Raw genomic sequence first — 26,239 nt, 5'->3', positions numbered from 1 at the left:
CACGCCTGTATTACCGCCAGAGAAAATTAAAGGTATATTACAGACAGGGCCGGTTTATATGAACAGAGGCCCTAGGCTATTCCACTTATGAGCCCCTTTCTCCTTTTTTTTTAAGTTTGTAAATTACATGAGAGATAATAAAATTTTGCTAACAATTTGAATGTAGGCCCCTCTTGATCTTGAGGCCCTAGGCTGAAGCCTAGTTAGCCTATAGGAAAATCCGGCCCTGATTACAGACGTACAAGCCAGCGGACGTACAAGACGGTATCCTTCAATAAGGGCGCGCACAAAAAGGCGAGCCTCAAAAGGGCGAGACTCAATTGGGCGCAGCGAATAAAGACGCGCGTAAATAAAGATCTGCACCTTTGTTGCTCTTCACATATTCCAGAGCCATTTGAACTAAATTATTTAGGAACGTCTTTATTCGCCGTGCTCAATTGAGGTCGCCCTTTTGAAGCTCGCCTTTTTGTGCGCGCCCTTACTGAATAGAGCCGTACAAGACAGTATTACTGTCACAGAAAATTAAAGACACACAATACACGGCGGCAGCCCACGAACAACGGTCAGCTCAGCAAGTAAACATCAACAAAAGAAAAGCTGAAAGAAAGAAAAATACGACCAACAAAAAGAATGAGGTCAAAGTCCCTTGCCATTTAATATAGACTGTTCCTACTAATGTTTATGCACTACTGTTCTAGCGCCCGTTATTGTAACGGGCTAAATGACTAGTCTTAGAAATATTTTTCTACATGAAAATAAGTATGCGTCGGATTAACCGGCCAATACGGCAACCGGCTATAGGTCCAGTCCCGAGGTGGCCGGTTAAGCGGGATTGTACTGTATATACCAAGGGTCCCCCAACACGTCGTTCGTGCGCTACTGGTATAGCTCGCAACCCCTTTCCAAGTAGCTTGCCAAAGGGTTGATGAATCCAACATAAATTTGAAAACTTGATTAGTCAAATTAGGGGTGGGCGATCTTTCTAAAAAAAAAAAATCATATTAACACAAAATCACGATCCACAATCTGATTGCAATCTCTCTTTTCAATGTGGCATACACTTAAAGGAATATCCGGACTTAAACGCATCAAGACCTAAGTAACACTTTATTTTAAATATCAAACAAAGTTTAAATTTAATTGTTCTCTCGTACGCTAGCTAAGCGGAGTTAAGGAACACGCCCCAAGGCTGCAGCGTGACTGAGGAGGGCCGCGCGCTAATAAATCGGTACCGCAAGCCAACTACGATACATAGCGAAATGAGAGAAGTCGCGGATTCAACCGGAATGTTCAAGCAAATTATAAGAAAAAAAAAACCGATCTAAATCTGTTAAGTAGTTCTCTCGTGAAAAGCGGACATACATACAGACAGGCAGACATTGGATTTTATATCTTCTTCTATAATACGCTACTGTGGCTGTTCGTTTGTCTGTCCAGGATTTTAAATCACCTGTAGCTCGCAAACCGGTTCACCTATTGACTTGAAATTTGGTACACATATACTACGTGACGTCTACTATGCGCTTTCGGAGTGATGATTTTATTACTCTTTTTTTTTATTTTATTTTATTGTAGAATCAACTCTCGGCAGCGCGCTGCAGGGCGGCCGAGCAGCGCATGCGTGCGGGCGCCGTTCTCAATTCCCACCACCTTTGCTAATTATTCTTTATACAATAAAATAAAAACAGTAATAAAATCATAACCCTGAAAGCGAATAGTAGACCACGTAGTATATGTGTACCAAATTTCAAGTCAATAGGTGAAACGGTTTGCAAGCTACAGGTGAATTAAAATCCTGGACAGACAAACGAACAGCCACGGTACCGTATTATAGAAGAAAATCAACTCGGTCACGCGCAGCAGGGCGGCCGTGACGCGCATGCGTACGGGCGCCGTTCTCATTCCCAACTACCTTCGCTAATCATTCTTGAAGCAGATTGAAGATTTAAGTGCCAGATTAAGTGAAAAATTAAAGAAAATGTACTAAGTAATTGCAACACAAAAACTAACAATCAGTTGCCGACGAAAGAAGGTGGAGTAAAGAAGAGCGGCTCAGGAAGCAGCAAGCGCATCAACCTCTGAGCAAATGAATGCTAAACGTACCGAGAAAGAAAGAGGAGGAATACTATGAATGCTCAAGTCAAGTGTATTCACTGCACGATAACCGTTACTGGTATTTTATATTAGTAAACCTTCAAAATAAAGTGTAGTTAAAGTCTCAACAGCATTCTCAGCATTGCTGGAGCTTAGTAGAGCCAGATAACTATAAGGATCTTCACCAATGGGCTCTGAAGATGTCGGCTTTGTTTGGGTCTCCATACCTCTGTGAGTCTGACATGAATGTCATGAAGTCAAAGTTCAGAACAAGAGACGAACATTTAAACGACTCCATAAAAGTGAACCCGAGTGGCTCCACTCCACCATACACCTCAGTGCCAGCCATCTGACTAACTAAAACACACATCACACATGCAACTGGACCTGTGAATAAAGTGACACAGTGACATGTGACAAAATGACAAATGAAGACGTCAGATCTGTGTGTTTGGAATGGCATTGTTTGTTTTTGACAGCCTTCATGTTTTAATTCAATAGTGTGAGATACGCTAGAAAATGCATACAGACGTACAAAATGCACTTGCAGGTGAACTCAGTATTTTTTCTGTGATGTTTTAATGCAAAATGTGAGTTGTGGACACCAACATTTTGTAAATGTTCCGGCAAAACGAGCTTATTCAGTTTGTTTGGGTTGAAATAAGCGATGCGAATAAACGTTAGAAAACATGAGGAGCTCTCGGCCATTTTCATTTTGTAAAAGGAGCTCTCAGGGGAAAAAAGGTTGGAAACCCCTGGTATAGACTATAGATATGAATGTTACTATCGACGGGCTGCTGTGTAATGAAAACTCAGGGCAAAGTCAAAAGTTCGGGGCACCTTACGGTCAACTGCACACAATTCTAATCAAAGCTTTGGAAATAAACTGTTTGTAAAATACAAAGGAACGAGTCGTCCAGCCTGTTGTCTCAGGTCGACTGCACAAGATGGTGGCTCCTCCGGATTAGCAGGAAGAGGCGGGTCCAGGTGGGCGGACCCCAGAAGTGACATCAGAGATGGAACGGAGTCCGGGGAAGAAGAGCGAGCGTTAGTAGACAGCGCCACCTCCTGTCTCAGTGGAGCGTTACCATCACCTAAACCTTCAAGCTGTTGCCTGACAGCAGTTAAACTTTTATTTAAGTGGTCCGATGGCTGTCATGTCTCAGTCAGGGTACCTTCTCCTGGCTGGAGTTCAAATTCATATTTTGTGTCCCTTTTTGTTTGCTTTTTATTTACGTCATTCTTTTATTTTTCATCGGGTCTATGCGGGTCTGTTTTGTGGGTGTTCCCCCCAGGAGGTGGAGCCACCTGCCAATCACTGCCAGGTTCATTCCAGCCATGCTGGGCAGTTGCCGAGTCTACTTGGGTTGCTTCTATTTATTGGATTTTTGATCCTCATTGCTTTCTTTCTGACTACATTTCTGGATTTTTTGCTTTTGCATTGAATAGAACTTCTCGGGCGGCACGGTGGCGCAGTGGGTAGCGCTGCTGCCTCGCAGTTAGGAGACCTGGGTTCGCTTCCCGGGTCCTCCTTACGTGGAGTTTGCATGTTCTCCCCGTGTCTGCGTGGGTTTCCTCCCACAGTCCAAAGACATGCTGGTCAGGTGCATTGGCGATGCTAAATTGTCCCGTGTGTGCTTGGTGTGTGTGTGTTTGCCCTGCGGTGGGCTGGCACACTGCCCAGGGTTTGCTTCCTGCCTTGTGCCCTGTGTTGGCTGAGATTGGCTCCAGCAGACCCCCGTGACCCTGTAGTTAGGATATAGCGGGTTGGATAATGGATGGATAGAACTTCTCATGACATTTTATGCTGTTGTTACAGAAAAAGCTCCAAACAGCAGAAGCCTCTCCGTGTCTTCAGCCATCGGCCACAATGAAGCTCCGTTTCAAAGTGAGGAGACGCACACTGTGGACGTGGAGCAGCAGAGCCAGTCGGCAAATGGTGACGGAGCAGCCACTGAGGAGCCACCTCAATGGATGACCACAAGTAGCCCCTCTGGGAGAACAAGCGTGGCGAGCGACAGCGGTAAGAAGGGGAGAATTGTCATTGTCACCCTGGCCGAAAAGCCCTTCAGTTTTGAACGTTTCAGATTCCTGTCTGTAGTGGTGCCACACGTGGTCTTTGCGTATCTGTGTAGATACCCTCACCTGCCACTTTATTAGGTACACCTGCTCAACTGCTTGTTAACACAAATCTCTAATCAGCCAATCACATGGCAGCAGCTCAGTGCATTTCGGCCTGTAGACCTCATCGAGACCACCTGCTGAAGTTCCAGCCGAGCATCAGAATGGAGAAGAAGACAAGGGGACTGAAGTGACTTTAAATATGGCGTGGTTGTTGGTGCCAGACGGGCTGCTATGAGTATTTCACAAAATGCTGAGATTTTCACACACATCCATCTCTGGGGTTTACTAAGAGTGGTCTGAAAAAAGGGAAAATATCAGTGAGGGGCAATTCTATGAGCCAGAGGTCAGAGGAGAATGGCCAGACTGGTCAGAGCTGATAGAAAGGCAATCAGATAAGCAGTCGTTACAAGTGAGGTGTGAAGAAGAGCAGCTCTGAATGCCTTGAAGCAGGTGGGGGGCTACAACAGCAGGAGACCACAGTGGGTGCCCCCCTGTCAGCTAAGAACAGGAAACTGAACCTACAAGTCACATGGGCTCACCAAAAATTGGACAATAGGAGATTGGAGAAGAGTCTCAATTTCTGCTGTGACATTTAAATGGCGCATCTCTAATCAGCCAATCACACGGCAGCAGCTCAGTGCATTTCGGCCTGTAGACCTCATCAAGACCACCTGCTGAAGTTCAAACCGACCATCAAAATGGGGAAGAAGAAAGGGGACTGGCATGGCCATTGGTGCCAAACGGGCTGCTCTGAGTGTTTCACAAACTGCTGATCTACTGGGATTTTCACACACAACCGTCTCCGGGGTTTACAGAGGGTGGTCCGAAAAAAGGGAAAATGTCAGTGAGTGGAAATGCCATGTTGATGCCAGAGGTCAGAGGAGAATGGCCAGACTGGTCAGAGCTGATAGAAAGGCAACAGTCACTGAAATAAGCACTCGTTACAACTGAGGTGTGCATCTCTGAACACACAACACGTCACACCTTGAAGCAGAATGGGGAGCTACAGCAGCAGACCACCACAGTGGGTGTCAGTCCTGTCAGCTAAGAACAGACAACTGAGGCCACAATTCACACAGCTCAGCAAAACTGGACAACAGAAGATTAGAAAAACTTTGCCTGGTCTGACGAGTCTCGATTTCTGTTGCGACATTCAGATGGTGGGGTCAACAACATGAAAGCAGGGGTCCATCCTGCCTTGTATCAATGGATCAATGGCGTGGGGGATATTTTCTTGGCACACTTTGGGCCCCGTAGTACCAACTGAGCCACATTTAAACGTCACAGCCTACCTGACTCTTGTTGTGGACCGCATGTCCATCCCTTTATGATGATCTTCTGATGGCTCCTTCCAGCAGGATGATGCACCACGTCACAAAGCTCAGATCATCTTGAACATGACAGTGAGCTCACTGGACTCCAATGGCCTCCACAGCCACCAGATCTCAATCCAGTCGAGCACCTTTGGGATGTGGTGGGATGGGAGATTCGCATCACGGATGTGCAGCCGACAAATCTGCAGCTACTGCGTGATACCGTCATGTCAGTGTGGAGCTACATCCCTGAGGAATGTTTCCAGCAGCTTGTTGAATCTACGCCATGAAGAATCACAGCAGTTCTGAAGGCAAAAGGGGGTCCAACCGGTGTACCTAATAAAGTGGCCGGTGAGCGAATGTTCTTGTCATTGGAGGCCACTGAATGTCGTGCAGAGTTTGCATGTTCTCCCCGTGTCTGTATGGGTTTCCTCCCTAGTGTTTGCTTGGTGTGTGTGTGTGTGCCCTGTGGTGGGCTGGCACCCTGCCTGGGGATTTGTTCCTGCCTTGTGTTCTGCGTTGACTGGGATTGGCTCCAGCAGACCCCCGTGACCCTGTGCTAAGATATAGCGGGTTGGGAAATGGACTGACTGACTGTGGGTTCTTCTTCTTTTATTCTTCTTTCCTTCTTTTCTTTTTTTTCATTCTTCTGTCTTCTTCTTTCCTTCTTCTTTTTCCTTCTTTCTTTCTTCTTCTTCTTTTTGCTTCTTTTCTTCTTTTTCCTTCTTTCCTTCCTCTTCTTCTTTTCTTCTTTCCTTCCTCTCCTTCTTTTTCATTATTTTCTTCTTCTTTTCTTTCTTTCTTTCTTTCTTTCTTTCTTTCTTTCTTTCTTTTTTTCTTTCTTTCTTTCTTTCTCTTTTCTTTTTTCTTCTTTTTTTCTTTTCTTCTTCTTCTTCTTTCTTTTATCTTCTTCTTTTTCCTTCTTTTTTCATTCTTCCTTCTTCTTCTTCTCCTTTTCTTTTCTTTTTCTTCTTCTTTTTCATTCTTTTCTTCTTTCCTTCTTTCTTTCTTCTTTTTCCTTCTTTTCCTTCTTTCCTTCATCTTTTCTTTTCTTTTTTTTCATTCTTCCTTCTTGTTCCTTCTTCCCCCTCCTTTGGTATAAAATACCAAATATTTATCATTATGGTGATTGGCAGACTGCGGTGGGCTGGCGCCCTGCCCAGGGATTTGTTCCTCCCTTGTGCCCTGTGATGGCTGGGATTGGCTCCAGCAGACCCCCGTGACCCTGTAGTTAGGATATAGTGGGTTGGATAATAGATGGATGGATGGATAAATGTTGTGCACAGTGGCACAGATTTCTTAGCTGGGTTTTCTTGAGGACTTTGGTTTTGAGTTATTCTACTTTCCGAGAAGCCAATCAGAGTGCGTCTCCAACACAGAGGTGTCCCGCCTTGAGATGTTCTTTCTCGAAATGAGAATCACAAAGGAAGGGACGACAAAAATGATTCACGAAATGAGGAGCATCCTGCCACATCTGAGTGGATTATTCCCAAGTTGTAATGAAGGAAAGTCCATATATCTCGGATCAAAGAGAAGGGAAATAGAATCACACTTTGAGGACCACGGAGTCGAGCCGAGCGCCACCCACCCTGGGACTCTGACTTTATCACTACCAGTAGACTCTCGGTTTGGTGTCTTGGAGCTTCGGTTCTTACTGTGGATTAAGTGGGATTTCTATCGGAACTTTGTAAGCGATTGGAGGAGAAGATGACAATCTTGAGAGTTTAAGTGTTTAATGTGTGGTATTATGTGGTGTTGTCGTGATTATGTCTTTAATATTTATTGGGTAGACTGTACTCCTCACTACAACCACCCCATTTATGTCAGGCCAGTCATGAGCTTCATGGTTTTAAATACGGCTTATTGGGGCTACCAAATGTTATACATGTCATTAAACCTTGGTCTGCAAAAAGCTCATTTTACCTTTTTTATGAACGTGTCATCGGATCTCCGTTCGGAATTATAATTCCAGTCTTCCACGTCTGCATTTTTGAAATGTGTGCATTATAGGCTCATTAAGTCACTAGGAGTGCTACCCATCTAAGACAGGTTGAAATCTAATTAATCAACTGTCACAGGCAGTTGTGATGCTTATATAGCGCCTCTGCTACGAGAGGACAGCTGCCCTGGTTGCTATGGGGGTCACAGGAACCGAGCCCTATAGGGGCCCGTGCCCACCGCCAGGGGGCGGGTTCTGGTTCCTGAAGCCCTGGAAGCCAGCATTACCGCCACACCAGGAAGTGCCGGCGGAAGTTCATCAAGGGGCACCTGGGGCATATCCGGGGCAACATAAAAGGGGCTGCCTTCTAACAGTCAGGGAGCTGGTGTCAGGTGGAAGGAGACCAGGCTTGGGAGAGTGGAAAGATGGCAGCCCGAAGAGGACCATTGTGAGGTCGAGAGAGAGAGAGAGAGAGGGTGATTCGTGTGGAACTGTTTATGGACTTGGTGTTTGTAAATAGTTTAATAAATCGTGTGTGGTGGACTTAAAATGGTGTCTGTCTGTGGTCAGGCTGGCTTTCTCACAACGCAGACCTCAGCATTAATGTTTGTAGGAATGCAGTTCTGTAATGCATGTGGTAACAGAATGACAAATGCAGTGCATTTTAACAGCTGGCACATAACAAACATTTGTAGTAATAAAATAATGACTTAAATGCTTCTGATGCGTCATCTGTTGGAATGTCTCTGTTCCATGCCAATTAAGGTGGGATTTGTAAAAGCAATGTTAATGTCTGTGATGTGGCATCTTTTGGAATGACAAATGCAATTCATTTTATTTCTACCGATGTTTATCATGCGCCACAGGTTGGAAAGACAGAGACATGGCAACTACACAGTGTGATGGACGGCCAGCATTTCAGTCTGGCCGGGACGTCCCTCAACTAAGAGAAAGAGCCTTTTTAGGACACTACATTCCCCCAAACCCCCCTCGGGACGCTAGGTGGCAACTCCCCTGGACGGAAATGGTTCCCCGGATTCCCGCAGGGCAGCATGGGACATGGAGTCCGGTTCTTCAGCCCTGTTGGGTGCCGCCAAGGGGGAGCTCACCAAGAACCCGGGGACTATTATGGTGACGTTAACCCGGAAGTACTTAGGAGTCACAAGGATGGAAACCTGCAGTACTTCTGGGACACCTGAAGAAGGCGTTTGACCCGGAGACAGAATACTTCCAGGTCAGGGACTTTAAAAGGATTGTGGGAAACCCCAGCGGATTGTTATTGGTTATTGTGTTTATTCTTGGAGAATTGTGGAGTGCGGTGCTTTGTGCACTGCTATTGAAGAATATTATAATTAAAATCTTCTTGTGCTTTTACACATCAATGGGGCGCTATATAGCACCTTTTACCACAGTGGTCACACAGACACTTATCCTTTCATTGCTGTCATGTATACAGAATGTCCTGCCAGGTCTTGGCAATGTTTAGAGTTCCGTGGCTGTACTTGCTGTGTTTGTGGGGGCTTCTGTAAATTGTTCGGACGGTGAATATTTTCATTGATCTTAGTGAAAATGGACGTTGCCCTGAATAATATTCAAAGACAGTACAGTGTTCTTCCACCTCCATTCCCCACCTGAGCCAAGCACGTCCAGTTACCTCCAAGGTTGTTCAGTTGGTCCTCCCCGAGTTTTTATTGTCCTCGGCTCTAAAAGGCTTTTTTACACTCAGACCTACCGGCCATTTTCTTAAAACATTTCTCTACCTCTTCTCTTCTCTTGTTTCAGGGCCCACTGTGCATACGTACACCAGCTCTCAATTTCCAGTTCAGGTACAGGAAGTGAATGGAAGTCTAGATGTCAGCTGTACAGGTGAGCACGTTAGGATTCAAAGTGAGAGCAGCATGAGTGAAGAGGAGGAAGAGGAGGAAGAAGAGGAGAAGGAGGTGGAAATGGACGGGCAAGCCAAGTGGCAGGGAATTGATGCCATATTTGAGACCTACAGAGACTACGCAGAAGGTTAGTATGAAAGCCAACCGGGCGAGTTTGATATGCACGTGTTATGGGGTTTCAAGGCCTGGGTTAGTTTATAACCAGCTGTGCTTCTCTGTCAAACACGGGCTTTACACAGAAAACAAAAAAAAAGATATGAAATGTATTAAATTGGTAATTGTTATGGCCAGACTAATCAGCGTATAACTGTACCATAAACGACTCTAAAATCTAAATCTATCTCCCCCCACTCCTCTTCTGACTCTATAAGACCCCTCTATGCACTTTGTTTCTTTTATCGTTATTATTTTCCTCACCAGCCGTCATCACCTTCACATTGCTACTGTCACACATAGGGAGGAGGGGTTTGGTATCCGCGGATTGGATAAAACGTCTGCTAATCACGAGTCACAACCTCAGAGGCCACGCCCCTGGAAACCTGGGAAGCAGACCAAACAACAGGAAATCAAAATGGTGGCAGTCTGCGGACCCAAAATGGCGTTTGAGACGTTGCAAAATAAAACACAAACATTGCAAATCAGCAACTCAGGATTGAATCGTGACAGTGCGTGCGTGTGTGTCTGTGTGTCTCTCTGGTTGCTTTTTCTCTGTTATATGCAGTTTAGCAGGTGATTTGTAAAAGCAGTGCTAAGGTTTGTGATGCGCCATCTGTTGGAATGAAAACACCACGCATTTCATTAGTACACACATTACAAAATAAATGGTGCACTGCAGACGTGAACGCTGAATACGCTGAGGTGTACGTCATTTAACTTAGATTACAACCCGTCTTAGGGCCTGGGTATACTTGACGCTCAGAACGCATTGCATTGTGGCTGCCACACATTCCCAGCGCTCTTTTGACGCATCCTCTGAGCACGTCGTCAGAAGTGAATGCAATGCATACGTGAGTTGCAGTACCAGCAAAAATTGGGGTGGCACGTGCGTTAGGTTTGCTTCGTGACGTCAGCATCGTTGTTTGATATCAACATCTCCGTAGTGACAAACGTGCCTGTCAGACTAGCTGGCCAGCTCTTTGAAAGTGGATGTGGAAACAGGAGAGACGAAATGAAAGCAAAATCGAAACAGATATGTCCGTGCAAAGCAGAAAATGTCAGAGAAAAGAAGTGGGGGCGCTGCAAGAATACGCCATGTGATGGCAACTCCAACAGGGTCAGTCTGTGCGCTTCGATGTTTGAGGAATGGTTCGGTGCGGTGAAGCACATCATCAAGCTTAAGTGCGGACGTGCAGATGTCTTCATGGTGCTTTTCTTCATCCATTTCTCTCATCGGCAATACAAGCATTGCATATTCCCCATTGAAATGATGCCATACATTTAAAGGTCACCCATACCATCTTCTGTAATGCCTTTGTCGTCTTTTTTTTTGCACTTTTGCAAACGGCATCTCACACTGCCACCTGATGGAATCCTCTAGATCAGGGGTGTCGAACTCCGAGCCTGGAGGGCCGCAGTGGCTGCAGGTTTTCATTCTAACCATTGTGATAGATGGCCGGAGATCTTGCCCAGACGGGACGCCCTGTTGAGGAGACCGGGGGAATGGACATGTCGTCAACAACAGTACCTACCCTGGGACACGAGAGGGCAGCAACCCTTAGTTTATATCAGGGCCACGGGTTTGGGGCTTAGAAGTCCAACCTGCTGGGGCCCGTGGCCACCTCCAGGGGGCGCCTGGACAGCTCCGGAGCCTGGGCATACAGCACTTCTGCCACACCGGGACGTGCTGGCAGATGTTAACTACGAAGCACCTGGAGCACTTCTGGGTGCAGTATAAAGGAGGCCGGAGTCGGGTGGCAGTGGGCAGAGCTTACAGTAGAGGAGTGGAGGTGGTAGAAGAAAAGAAGGGCTGAGAATTGTGGTGGTTTGTGAACTGTGTTTGTGCTGTGTGCGCCAAACCAAGAATAAAAAGTGAGTGTTTTGGGACATTTGGCGTCCGTGTCTGTCTGTGTCTGGGTTCAAGTTCACACCATCTTCTTCATTAGTGACCAGTTTTCACTGCTAATGAACTCATTTCCCTTCATTTTAATAGCCCTGTTTTTAAGGATTCAGTCTCTCAATTGATTCTTTTCTTCATTAAATGACAGCCAAACAGAAATGAGATGTGAAACGAGCCAACAGATGACTAGCTAAACTGGGGCTTTCCAACCAATTTCACTCCAACCAGTTTCTTAATGAGAAGCCGATTCTTACTGGTATCTAAACCCGTTATTTAATTCCGTGGCTTGTTGCTGCTCTCCTTCTGCCACAGCAGACATTTCCAAAACTGTTGATTTTCTGTTTTTTTCTAAGAACACCGTCAAAATGTTTTGGTGACCTTAGAGATCAGCCTGACCGAGACCCTCACCCTCCTTTATTTTCAGATATTGTGGATAGCTGGTCATGTGGCGGCTCATTTCGTGTCTCAGTATTGTTTGGCTGCTAATTATGGAAAAAGAAACAACAAAGGGGCCGGAGTCAAATTATTTAAAACTAAAGCAAAAAAGTTAATTAGAAACATCCATCCATCCATCCATTTTCCAACCCGCTGAATCCGAACACAGGGTCACGGGGGTCTGCTGGAGCCAATCCCAGCCAACACAGGGCACAAGGCAGGGAACCAATCCTGGGCAGAGTGCCAACCCACCGCAGTAATTAGAAACAAAAACTGGTTACTAATTAAAAGGATGGTTTGAAAGAAAACCGGGAGACCTCGAGAACTGGAATTCGACGCCCCTGCTCTAGATTTACGAAAAGTATGTGTGCAAGTATAATCCGTGCACTGTATGTGTAACAGCAGCTTCTGCAAGTATATGTGTCGCATAGTGTCAAGTATATCCCGGTCTTTAGACGAGTAGTATGGCTAGTTATCCAGTACAATAATAGATGTTAGTTTGGAAAACCACCAGGGGGAGCGCTCCCATTATAACAGTAATGGCCTATGTGGTGTGGTGTGCTGGGCCGGGACCTTACCTCACTTCAGAAGAATCAACACCAAATCAGCAAATTCAATACAAAGGCAGATTATGTTACGGAAGGCCCCCTGGATCTGATGGAGTTGGCGGTGGACTGAGGACTGAAGACAAAAAACTAATGGCCATTAGGGTGACAATGAGTTAAATTCCAATGGATGTTTTTCAAATGTTGACAAGTAATAAGCAAAAGGAATCAATGAAAACCACAGACAACAAAAACAGCAAAAAAAAAAAAAAAAAAACCGTACGAGGAAAGTTCGAAGAAAGAGATTTTTTTACAATGTTTCTGTTTGAGGATCGTTGTGCAAATGTGCAGAATTGAGCTGCGACCACAGATCTAACTGCTCTGTGGATGATTCGTTCAAGCATTTCAAGGTCACTTCGTTGTAATGAAAGCATCTGCTGAATGAACTTCGTAGTAACATGATTTCTATAGACTCGTGTCATATGGGGAAACTGTCAGGACCATAAAAATACTTTGTTGTAATACTCTCACCTCTCTCTGCACTGCTGCAAAGCCCCGCCCACCAAGCGTTCCGAAAAGTCTGAGTGAGTCGCCGTTGCCGGCAGTTCTCTCGCGGCCCAGCTGTCAGACGGCTGCGGACCAGTAGTGGGCCGCGGACCGGGGGTTGCGGACCCCTGGTCTACAGGAAAGGGAGAAAAAGAGTCTGTGCACTCTGCCACATCCCGGTATGACTCGGAACTGCCCTTACTCAAGCCCTTTAGCTGCCTCCCATGAGCACGTGTGTGACAGTACAAAAGAGATGGTATTGGTTCTAGTCAGTTCTGCATCAAGAAAGAAATCCCTGAGGATAAAAAACGAAGAAAAATCTCAGATTGCAAACGTATGCGAACTGCTTAATAACTTTAATAATAATAGAAATGTTATGTAAATTGTGTATAAAACTGCCCCCCCCCCAACCAACCCCCCCGACCGGTCCGTGGTAAAATTTGCATCTAATAAAGTGGTCCTTGCTGTCAAAAAGGTTGGGGACCACTGCTGTAGACCATTCACGGGAGATTCCACCTGGCCCTCTTGACATCACTTCCAGGACCTCTCCATCCTGCCAGCTACGCCACTGTCACAAAAGCCACAAAGAGCCATAGCAAGGTTTGGGGCAGGCACCCGTATATTTGGTTTCCTGGCTGCAAATCATTGTTTCAATGATAGCACTGCTGTGCACAAAACAGAGTCCAAAACAGAACTGAGGGAATAGGGAAAAGGTGGAGGCTTTTAAAGGGGAAGACAGGAAGTGAGATCAAAGGGGTCAGGCTCATGAAGGTCTTCAGTCATACAGTGCATCCGGAAAGTATTCCCAGCGCATCACTTTCTCCACATTTTGTTATGTTACAGCCTTATTCCAAAATGGATTAAATTCATTTTTTTCCTCAGAATTCTGCACACAACACCCCATAATGACAACGTGAAAAAAGTTTACTTGAGGTTTTTGCAAATTTATTAAAAATAAAAACTGATAAATCCCAGTGCCATAAGTATTCACAGCCTTTGCTCAATACTTTGTCGATGCACCTTTGGCAGCAATTCCAGCCTCAAGTCTTGTTGAATATGATGCCACAAGCTTGGCACACCTATCCTTGGCCAGTTCGGCCCATTCCTCTTTGCAGCACCTCTCAAGCTCCATCAGATTGGATGGGAAGTGTCGGTGCACAGCCATTTTAAGATCTCACCAGAGATGTTCAATCAGATTCAAGTCTGGGCTCTGGCTGGGCCACTCAAGGACATTCACAGAGTTGTCCAGAAGCCACTCCTTTGATATCTTGGCTGTGTGCTTAGGGTCGTTGTCCTGCTGAAAGATGAACCGTTGCCCCAGTCTGAGGTCAAGAGCGCTCTGGAGCAGGTTTTCATCCAGGATGTCTCTGTACATTGCTGCAGTCATCTTTCCCTTCATCCTGACTAGTCACCCAGTCCCTGCCACTGAAAAACATCCCCACAGCATGATGCTGCCACCACCATGCTTCACTGTAGGGATGGTGCCAGGTTTCCTCCAAACGTGACGCCTGGCATTCACACCAAAGAGTTCAATCTTTGTCTCATCAGACCAGAGAATTTTCTTTCTCATGGTCTGAGAGTCCTTCAGGTGCCTTTTGACAAACTCCAGGCGGGCTGCCATGTGGCTTTTACTAAGGAGTGGCTTCCGTCTGGCCACTCTACCATACAGGCCTGATTGGTGGATTGCTGCAGAGATGGTTGTCCTTCTGGAAGGTTCTCCTCTCTCCACAGAGGACCACTGGAGCTCTGACAGAGTGACCATTGGGTTCTTGGTCACCTCCCTGACTAAGGCCCTTCTCCCCCGATCGCTCAGTTTAGATGGCCGACCAGCTCTAGGAAGAGTCCTGGTGGTTTCAAACTTCTTCCACTTATGGATGATGGAGGCCACTGTGCTCATTGGGACCTTCAAAGCAGCAGAAATTTTTCTGTAACCTTCCCCAAATTTGTGCCTCGAGACAATCCTGTCTCGGAGGTCTACAGACAATTCCTTTGACTTCATGCTTGGTTTGTGCTCTGACATGAACTGTCAACTGTGGGACCTTATATGGACAGGTGTGTGCCTTTCCAAATCATGTCCAGTCAACTGAATTTACCACAGGTGGACTCCAGTGAAGCTGCAGAAACATCTCAAGGATGATCAGGGGAAACAGGATGCACCTGAGCTCAATTTTGAGCTTCATGGCAAAGGCTGTGAATACTTATGTACATGGGATTTCTCAGTTTTTTTATTTTTAATAAATCTGCAAAAATCTCAAGTAAACTTTTTTCACGTTGTCATTATGGGGTGTTGTGTGTAGAATTCTGGGGAAAAAAATGAATTGAATCCATTTTGGAATAAGGCTGTAACATAACAAAATGTGGAAAAAGTGATGCGCTGGGAATACTTTCCGGATGCACTGTAGGTTTGAGCCCGGGCGTGACATCACAGGGGCCGCGGCCGGCAAGGTCTCCTTCCATAGGATCGGTCCCGGAAGTGACGTCAAGAGGGCCAGGTGGAACCTCCCGTGAATGGTCTACAGGAAAGGGAGAAAAACAGTCAGTGCACTATGCCACAGCCCGATATGACTCGGAACTGCCCTTACTCAAGCCCTTTAGCTGCCTCCCATGCGCACGTGTGTGACAGCACCCATACTGTAAAATAATTACAACAGAGTATTATGGTACAAAAAGAGATATCATGTAATTAACTTACTTTAAAATATAACATTCATTCCAAGAATATAATGCATAATCTCTCCAGGCCAGACAGAAACAAAGGGACATGCCAGCCAAGTGGGAGAACGCGGACAATCAGATGTCCAATCCAGCAGTTAGGAATGTCGACGGTACGGTGAGACGCTTCTGATGTCCTGCTGGATCCTCGTCATTCTAAACACTCACATCATTACATATACATAGACTTCATGTCAGATATGGGTGACTACTATCTGAACTGGCTGGTTATTAATACCCTCATTTGCTCTCATCATTTACCACAGACTTTAACCATATTGGTCAAGCAGATATCAGAACTTTTTTAGATAACCTGCTTGTGTGTCGTCTCCCTAACCCGACACACAGCTGTCATTTGTCTATCTCTCCGGTAGTCTCTCTCTCTTTCTCAGGTGAATTGCAAATCTTCTGAAATAAATTTCACAAATGGGATCGCCACTAATAACCTTCTTGCTACAAACCGTTTTAGAAGTTTCATCTTTTTTTTTTTTTTTCCTTTTCAATTCAACAGAAAGAGACCTGGAGAAGGACATTCTCTTAGAGCAGCTAAGATTCCTGAAAGAAAAGAATGAAGAGCTGCATTTCAGAGCAAATAATCTCAGCTCCCACATACAGGTACGTCCAAAAAAAAAAAAGAGCTAGGAAACGTGGCAGGTTGGGAGGACAGCTGTGGCCCGTCATACGCCACCTTTAACTTTTGCCCCAGGGGTTCTTAAACATATTCCATTTTACTAGCATCTGACTCTGTGACGTCGGCAAGTAGAATTTCTCAATTGTGTATTAAATACCCGCCTGCACCTCTTTGAGGACGGATACCCGCCGCCCACCTTAACCTGTTCAGAATGTCCCTTTGTGTTCTTCCATCAGGCTTAAAGATCAGTCCAGCAGCCTGATATGACAGTCATAAATCTTAATACATTTAGCCCAAAATATAAACAGAGCACATTATTTATCTACTCGGCTATATAATTTTTATATTAATATAATGCTGTCATTGTACAGGTTGCTATTTATGGAGTTGAGTATTTTATTATTTATTTTCTTCTAATGCACAGTCATGGAATTCAGCAACTAAGTATTTCCCTACATATTGTACTCTGTATTGCTGTGTGTGAGAAATAATTTGTTTTTTGGCAAGATATTATTCCCAGACAGACTTTAAAAGCAATAATATCACCCATATACAGTTACATTAAAGTAAGTACACCCCATGAAAAACATATACTGTATACATATTATATATATCATTGAAAAGTTAATTTATTTCAGTAATTCAATTTCAACAGTGAAACTCATAGATTCATTAAACACAGAGTGATATATTTCAGTTTTGCTGATTATGACTTATAGCTAATGAAAACCCAAAATTCAGTATCTCAGAAAATTAGAATATTGTGAAAAAGTTCAATAATGTATACTCCTAGGGCCTCATGCATAACGGCGTGCGTAGAATTCGCACTATAACATGATGTAAGCACAAAAGAAGAAATGTGGTTACGTACAAAAAAATCCAGATGCATAAATCTGTGCGTATGCCAACTTCCACGTTCTTCCACTCCATAAATCCCAGTCAGCGTGAAAAGTAACGCACATGCACGCGCCTGCCAACTCCTCCCAGAATTACGCCTCTTTGAATATGCAAATCAATATAAATAGCCCTTAAGATCAGCCTTCTGTGAAAAGACAATGGCAAAAGCACGAGGGAAAATAGAAGAATTTTCAGATTCTGAAAAACATACTATTTGTTGGTTTAAACAGTGGTATAATCAACAAAAGGAAGTTGATCAAGTGACAGAGTGTGTCAGAGAAACTCGAAAGCTCAAGTTCACAAAGTCGCACAGTGCCCAAAATAAAATAGAAGTTGTCACGTATCAAAGTCGCCGTGAAAAGGGGAGTCGTAGCCCACCGTCTGAGTATCATATGAAAGCTTATTAGGGTACAGAGGAAAAAAAATAGGCACACAGTGGGGAAAAAAGCAAGAAATGTCAACTTTAATCTCGAAATTGTGAAGCATTTGGGGGAGATTAAAAAGGAGTGGACTGCGGCTGGAGTCAGTACTTCAAGAGCCACCACACACAGACACAGACGTATCTGGCACGTGGGCCACAACTGTCGCAGCATTCCGTGTGTCAGGCCACTCCTGAACCAGAGACAACATCAGAAAGGTCTCACCTGGGCTAAGGAGAAAACGGACTGGACTGTTAACAGCTCAGTGGTCCAAAGTTCTCTTTTCAGATGAAAGTCAATTTTGCATTTCATTTGGAAATCTGGATACCAGAGTCTGGAGTAATTATGGAGAGGCACAGAACCCAAGTTGCTTGAGGGTCCAGTGTGAAGTTTCCACAGTCAGTGATGATTTAGGGAGTCAGGTCATCTGCTGGTGTTGGTCCACTGTGTTTCATCAAGTCCAGAGTCAGCCCAGCCGTCTACCAGGATATTTTAAAGATTCCCTCTGCTGACAAGCTGCATGGAGATGCTCATTTCATTTTCCAGCAGGACTTGGCACCTGCCCACACTGGCAAAAGTACCAATACCTGGTTTAATGACCATGGTGTGTCTCACGGTGCTTGATTGGCCAGCAAACTTGTCTGACCTAAACCCCATAAGGAATCTATGAGGAAGAGCAAGATGAGAGACACCAGAGCCAACAATGCAGACGAGCTGAAGGCTGCAATGAAAACATCCTGGGCTCCCATAACACCTCAGCAGTGCCACAGGCTGATCACCTCCACGCCACACCGCATTGATGCAGTCATTCATGCAAAAGTAACCCCGACCAAGTATTGAGTGCCTACATGGACAGACTTTTCAGTAGGCCAAACATTTCTGTATCCAATCATCCATTATCCAACCTGCTATATCCTAACTACAGGGTCACGGGGGTCTGCTGGAGCCAATCCCAGCCAACACAGGGCGCAAGGCAGGAAACAAACCCTGGGCAGGGTGCCAGCCCACTGCAGGGCGCGCACACACACACACCCTAGGGACAATTTAGAATCGCCAATGCATCTAACCTGCATGTCTTTGGACTGTGGGAGGGAACCCGCGCAGACACTGGGACAACATGCAAACTCCACCCGGGAAGTGAACCCAGATGAGTCTCCTTACTGCGAGGCAGCAGCGCTAACCACTGCGCCACCGTGCCGCCCATTTCTGTATTAAAAATCTTTTTTTTTTATTGGTCTTATGTAATACTAGACAAAGAGCCCGTTTCGACAACGTAAGATGAAACAGGCACGAGTTTGTGTCAGCAGTGTATGAAGAACAAATGATAAGTAACGAAGAAGTTGTTTTGTAATGATTGTAGTCCGCTTTACTCATTACTGTACAGGCTTGTACTGTTAGTTGATGAATTTTCCAGGCCTATAGTATAATATTGAATGATGAATGTTCCAGTACAATATGGAATAGTAATAAGTATAAGCACCACAAACCTGATATAGGTGTATTGAATGAATGCGTAATTGAATCAGAATGCGTAATTAGGCCTCGAGCTGTAGTCGAAAATCGCCTTTCAGGCCTCTAGAGCTTTAATCGAAGTCACCTTTCTCTTTGAATTTTTGCGGCCGTAAATCCGCCGCCTGCCGCGATGTTGAGGTTGGATGTCGGTCTTGTAAGGTTTTTCGAGCAGCTGTGCAGAAGGTGACTGTGCATTCGGCTTCGGACGGATGTGAGTGAGTGAGGAAGTTGATCAAGTGAGTGAGTGAGGAGGCAGGCAAATTATGTATTAAGATTCTAATTTTCTGAGATACTGAATTTTGAGTTCTCATTACCTGTAGGCCATAAGCAGCAAAATGAAAAGAAATAAATGCTTGAAATATATTACTCTGCGTGTAATGAATCTATATAATAATACGAGTTTCACTTTTTGAATTGAATTACTGAAATAAATTAACTTTTGGATGATATTCTAATTTATTGAGATGCACCTATATATCCTATCTCTATCTATATATCTAACATAGGTGGACATACCAAAATGTGATCTTCATTGAAATGGCGCCTATAGGTAAGGGTGGTATAATAGGAGGACAACAAAGAAAATCTGACTTTGCAATAATTTATACGCCAAAAAATGAACAGATATGCCATTTCTGTCTTTAGCCGCCCCCCCGGCTCTCAAAGCTGACATTGCCCCCTCAAGTCGGCACTTCCAAGGACTGTGAAGGCCTTTGATATCAACTAGAGGTCACCTCTTCCCACTCCTCCGTTCAGAATTCTTTGACAGGTGGGATGGCTGAGGGGCGTCTTGCATGTACAGTTCGTTTGAAATCCCCCCTACCACAGCATCTCTGATCCGGATTTTGACTTGGCCATTCCAGAATTCTTTATTTCTTCCTTTTCAGCCATTTCTTGTTGGATTTACTACAATGTTTAGGGCCACTGTCATGTTGCAAGGTTCACTTTCCATTGAGCTTCTTATCTTCTGTCTGATGGTCTCACATTATTCTCCAGCACCCTCTGGGCCATTGAAAACATCCTAGTGGATTCAATGGATAGGTGAGCTGCCCAGACACAGATGCAAAGCAGCAGCCCCAAAGCATGCAGTTTCCACTGCACTGTTTAACAGATTGAGTCAGGTTCTTCTGGTCAAATGCTGTCTTTGGTTTTTAACAAAAATGTCTTCTTGTACTGTGGCCAAAAATACTGTTTTTACCTCAACTGCTCCAGAAGTCCTGGTCTTTGTCCAGTAAGTGTTAATCACCAAACTTCAGCCTTGCCCTGATGTTCTTTCTGGTCTCCTCCTGGCACACCTCTTGTTTATATCTCATTGGCACAACTCCTTCCTAATGGTAGACTCATGCACTTGATATCAACAGCAGCACAAGCTACCTGGAAGGTCCCATGATGAACCTCTGGGCTTCTTTGAGACTCCATTCAGCATCCTACGTTCTGCTCTTGCTTTGGTGGCCTGGCCTGGCCAAGTTGGTAACTGTTTGAAATCTTTTTGACTTGCAGATGATCTTCTGCACAGTGGAACGGTTGCTTTCTATTTGTTTGTAGGTCTTCTGAAATCTTTTCCCTGACTCACTGGCATCCAGAACCTTCTTTGTGAAGGCCTCAGAGTGCTCTTTGGGTCTTGGCATGGTGACAACACACACTTCAACAGCACAGGGCAAAGCACACTAAATGTCGGAGGTTTAAATAAGGCAGGGTCAGACGAGGTCCTCTCTTGTGATATTCTAGTCTCATTTACACCAAATTCTATTTTGAGGCTGCGATAAATGGAGGGGTGCACTTACTTATTTCACATGCAAAATTTGCATTTATGTTTATTTAAATTGTTGTTTGTTTATTCGCCTTATACAATTTCCTATATTAGGAATTTGTTAGTTTTCTCACATACCCCTTGGCATCAGCCATTGTACAGCGCCCCCTGGAGCAAAAACAGGTTAAGGGCCCAACACAGTAGGATCCCTTTTGGCAGGAACCTTCCGGAATACCAGCACAGACCCTTAGCCTGCGAATCACCACTCCTCCTGTACAATGGACTACAACATTATTATGTTTGTTATACTGTATCACCTTTAGCTAAAGATGCTGTGTAAGTAAAGATGAAATCTTGATATGACCACGTATGTTAAAAAAAAAAAAAACATTTCATGGGGTGTACTTACTTTTTCACACAAGTCTTCTATTTTAAAGTCACTCAACAGCTACAGCCAAAAGCAGATTAAGGGGGTGGCGTTTACATCTGTCCTGCTGCCAGCTGTTGAGGTGACTTTGCACAGCTGCATTGGCCACATTGTCCTTGGTCAGACACGGGTGGACACCGGTTAGGGTTTTTGCTTGTTGTCTAAATTCATTTTTGTTTTAAACAGGGTCTAGAAGAAAACAGACAAAAGCTGAATTACGAACGAGAACATCACCTGGCCTCCCTGGACTTGTTAAAAAAGAATATTATTTTCTCTCTGTGAACAACGGTCTCATGAAAATAAAACTGAATGGACTGACGTGCACATTTTAGCCATTGAACAGAAGGATGACGGACAGCCACGTGCAGTTACAGTGACCAACCAATCCAGAATCTGCATCTGACCGACAGCTTTGACTTATGATAACCATGAAGGAATGCGTGTGACATGCAGCTGCTCATGTATCTCTCAAAGGCAGTCCACGTTAGTTACAGGGATGGCCGAGGCCGGCTTTCAGAACCGAATCCTTAAAGTTGTAGGGCTGCACGGACCTCGGGAGGCATTCTGGTGTTCAAAGTGAGCAGCAGGTGACACAGAAAGAAGGGAGGAATGAGTGGGGACGACCGTGACGGTTTGTCCTGCTGACCTGACTGCAGGAACTGGAAGAACAATTAGGCAGTGCAGCCCCCTAGTGGTCACAGTGTTGGAAACTAAATCGCTTTTAATGTTTTTTATCCTTATTAAGTGAAATTTCACTTATAAGCTTATATATAATGAGTGTGAGTGTGTGTGCTTTATGACAGACTGGTGTCGCACTCGGAAAGAAATCACGATGGACACCATTTTATTTTTTTACTCTGTTTTGGGAAAGTGTTGTAGTGTTTTTTGCTCCTCTGTATTTTATATTTTTCTGTTTTTTTGCAATTTCTGTTTTGTGTTTTGCATAGCCAATGATTTAACTTTGGACTCCTTTTGAAAAGTGCTAAATAAAGCAAGTATTTCTAATAGAATAAGTTGGGTAAATTGGAAGGTGACAACATATATGAAAGGGCAGAGCACACTGAGCTCCTTTAACGTGGGTTGTGACATCCTTTGCATGTTCCTCTGTAACTCTGTAATGGCCCGTGTGGTGGGCTGGGCCGGGACAATGCATCCCTTCGAGAGAGGCCCACCGGATCAACAAGTTCATTACAAAAGGCAGATTCAGTTATGGAAGGCCCCCTGGACCCGCTGGAGTTAGGGGTGGAGTGAGGACTGAAGGCAAAACTAATGGCCATTATGAACAATGCTGCACATCCTCTCTAATCAGTGCGTTTACATGCCTTTCAATAACCCGATTATTTGCACAAACCTGATTTCTGGTAAGAGAAATTTGGGTTATTGGCCATTGAGAAATGGGGTCTCATTCTAAGTGATGTCCAGTCATTTCAGTTTGCCACTGGTGAACTCCAATCAAGTTCTACGGACATCTCAAGGAGAGATGCACCTTAGGACAATTTGGAGTGCAATGATCGAGGGCTTCTGAATACTTTTAGAAATAAGAGATTTCAGGTTTTGATTTTTAATAAATCAGCAAAACTTTGTGAAACATTTTGTCACCTGGTCATTATGGGTTATTAGATGCAGAATGATGGGCAAAAATGGCACATGTACAGGGGAGGAAATAAGTTATTTGATCCCAGGCTGAATTTGTAAGTTTGCTCACTTGCAAAGAAATGAACAGTTTAAATTTTTTGGTAGCTTAATTTTAATGGAGAGGCAGAATATCAACCAAAAATCCAGAAAAAAAAAAAACATTACAGAAAAGTTATAAATTGATTTGCATGTCATTGAATGAAGTAAGGATTTGATCCCCTACAACCCAGCCAGAATTCTGACTCCTACAGACTGGCACACAGATTACAATCAATCAATGATACTCCTGATCTCTACTTGTGATGTGTATAAAGCACACCTGTCCACAGAATCAATTTCTTCCATTCCAACCTCTCCACCACCATGGGCAAGAAGACCAAAAAGCTGTCAAAGGATGTCAGGGACAAGGCTGGAATGGGCTACAAGACCATCAGCAAAAAGCTTGGTGAGAAGATGACAACTGTTGGTGTGGGCCCCCTGCCCAAGAAGGCACATGTACAGGCCCGGATGTTTACTGGCCAACTTAAGACGGGCCTGTACAATACGTGTGGCTTCTTGAGCAGGGGGACCTTGCAGGTGCTGCAAGATTTCAATCCATTACGGCGTAGTGTGTTACCAATGGTGTTCTTGGTGACTGTGGTGGTCCCAGCTGCCCTCAAATCATTAACAAGCTCCTCCCGTGTAGTTTTGGGCTGATCCCAAACCTTTCTCGTGATCCTCATCGCCCCATGAGGCAAGAACTTGCATGGAGCTCCAGACTGTGGGTGATTGATGGTCATTTTATATTTTTTCCATTTCTGAATAATGGTGCCAACAGCTGTCACCTTCTCACCAAGCTTCTTACCGACGGTCTTGTAGCCCATTCCAGCCTTGTGCAGGTCTTGTCCCTGACGTCCTTTGACAGCTCTTTTGTCTTCTTGTCCATGGTGGTGGAGAGGTTGGAATGGAAAAAAAACATTCTGTGGACAGGTGTGCTTCATACAGATAACAAGTTGAGATCAGAAGTATCTGTGATTGATTGTAATCTGAGTGCCAATCTGTGGGAGCCAGAATTCTGGCTGGGTTGTAGGGGGATCAAATCCTTGTTTCTCTCAATGATATGCTAATCAGTTTAAAACGTTTATGCAATGAGTTTTTTTCTGGATTTTTGGTTGATATTCTGTATCTCTTCATTACAATGAAACTACCACAAAAATGAGAGAGACTGTTAATTTCTTTTGGAAAAAGTAGGGTGAAATGACACCTTTTATTGGCTAACTAAGTAGATTACAAATGCAAGCTTTCGAGGCAGTTGCCTGATGAAGGGGCCTTAGTTACCTCGAAAGCTTGCATTTGTAATCTATTTAGTTAGCCAATAAAAGGTGTCATTTCACCCTACTTTTTTCTGTATCAATCTATGGCTAACACAGTACAACACTCTACTGCTATGTTCATTTCTTTGTAAGTGAGCAAACTTACAAATTCAGCCTGGGATCAAACACTTATTTCCTCCACTGTATCAATTATAACTTAACCAACCAAGTGTACAGTAAGTGAAGGGGTCCGAGTACTGGCTTTCAATTTTGTGAATTTCCCTTTGGGATTAGTAAAGTATCTATCTATCTATCTATCTATCTATCTATCTATCTATCTATCTATCTATCTATCTATTTTGTGGACCCTCCTCATCAAATGTAACTTGCACTCTTTACTTACAAGGTTTTCCCCTGGTTGAGCTCTATCTTACCTTGTTCAAATTCTTCATGGTTACACTCCTCCCTTAGACCAAACTTTTTGTTTTTTTTTCCTGGGGTGACAGGTCATTCAGTGATGTGAACCCACCCACATTAGGAACTCCTCACCTCAATATTTACTTTCTTCATTCAAAGCTAATTTGAAAATTATACTTTTTACACAACACTTTTCTTCAGCCCGAAATTTGTAACTCTGACAGAACTGGACTGTTATGAATTGTGATTGGCTTATTTTTCTTAATATTCTGTAAAGCGTCATTGGGTTTAAGAAAGATGCTATATAAGTGAAAAGTTATTATTATTACTACTACTACTATTATCCATCCATCCACTATCCAACCCGCTATATCCTAACACAGGGTCACAGGTGTCTGCTGGAGCCAATCCCAGCCAACAGAGGGCGCAAGGCAGGAAACAAACCCCGGGTAGGGTGCCAGCCCACCGCAGGGCACACACACACACACACTAGGGTCAATTTAGGATCGCCAATGCACCTAAACTGCATGTCTTTGGACTGTGAGAGGAAACCGGAGCACCCGGAGGAAACTCACGTTGAAAAGAAGTGGTTTAAGAAATAATAGGAAAGGCCTATTTTCCATCCATCCATTATCCAACCTGCTATATCCTAACTACAGGGTCACGGGGGATCTGCTGGAGCCAATCCTAGCCAACACAGGGTGCAAGGCAGGAAACAAACTCTGGGCAGGGCACCAGCCGAGGCCTATTTTATTGTATTTATTTTAATTTTATTAAACTAGTCATGTCAGTCAATCAGTCATTTTCCAACTCGCTTTATCCCAACACAAGGTCACGGGGGGTCTGCTGGAGCCAATCCCAGCCAACACAGGGTGAAAGGCAGGAAACAAACCCCGGGCAGGGCGCCAGCCCACCGCAGGGCACACACACACACCAAGCACACACTAGGGACAATTTAGAATCACCAGTGCACCTAACCTGCATGTCTTTGGACTGTGGGAGGAAACCGGAGTACCCGGAGGAAACCCACGTAGACACGGGGAGGACATGCAAACTCCATGCAGGGAGGACCCAGGAAGTGAACCCAGGTCTCCTAACTGCAAGGTAGTAGCGCTACCCACTGCACCACCGTGCCACCCACTACTATTATTATTATTATTATTAATAAAACTTGATACTCTGGTTAATCAAAGTGATAAAAAACAAGCCGTCCAACTCCTGGCTGTACACCATATCTAATCATACAGTGGTCTGAACGTTTCTGCTAACCTTCATTATGCCATCCAGGCGCATGGCAGACGTGTCTTTCTTGGCTGACTGCTCATTCATGCAGGCCAAAGTCTTTTTCAGGTTATGCTCCTCTCATCTTTATGTCTCTTCTGGATGATGAAGATGACGCGCACTCCTAAACGTTGTCAAGGCCTGGTGGCTTTCAAGCTGGTCACCTCTAAAGAAAGGTTAGAAGTTTGGGGGAATACATCAGTGAGGACACGACTGAGTTTAACAGCCAGCAAAAAACCTCATTAAGAGTTAGGAATCCAACCCAGGAGAGTATCTTGTTATTGAAATGGGACAATGAAGAGAACACAACAATTGGCATCAGCACGTG

The 26,239-nt window shown here is 44.5% G+C and overlaps 1 protein-coding gene across 1 annotated transcript in view; it reads left to right on the top strand.

Annotated features, from left to right (window-relative positions):
* Positions 1 to 22,260, top strand: part of LOC114641866 (genetic suppressor element 1-like) — an 84,585-nt gene extending 62,325 nt beyond the window's left edge. The window contains exons 11-15 of the mRNA XM_051928963.1: positions 3,914 to 4,117; positions 9,253 to 9,483; positions 16,162 to 16,265; positions 21,473 to 21,773; positions 21,820 to 22,260. Of these exons, the coding sequence (XP_051784923.1) occupies positions 3,914 to 4,117; positions 9,253 to 9,483; positions 16,162 to 16,265; positions 21,473 to 21,568 (635 nt within the window). The 3' untranslated portion in view covers positions 21,569 to 21,773; positions 21,820 to 22,260. The remainder of the gene's footprint in view (positions 1 to 3,913; positions 4,118 to 9,252; positions 9,484 to 16,161; positions 16,266 to 21,472; positions 21,774 to 21,819) is intronic.
* The last annotated feature ends 3,979 nt before the right edge of the window (positions 22,261 to 26,239 follow it).

The sequence above is a fragment of the Erpetoichthys calabaricus genome, chromosome 6 (assembly GCF_900747795.2).
Source record: "Erpetoichthys calabaricus chromosome 6, fErpCal1.3, whole genome shotgun sequence".
NCBI classification, from domain to species: domain Eukaryota; kingdom Metazoa; phylum Chordata; class Cladistia; order Polypteriformes; family Polypteridae; genus Erpetoichthys; species Erpetoichthys calabaricus.
This window is presented reverse-complemented; position numbering and strand designations above follow the sequence as displayed.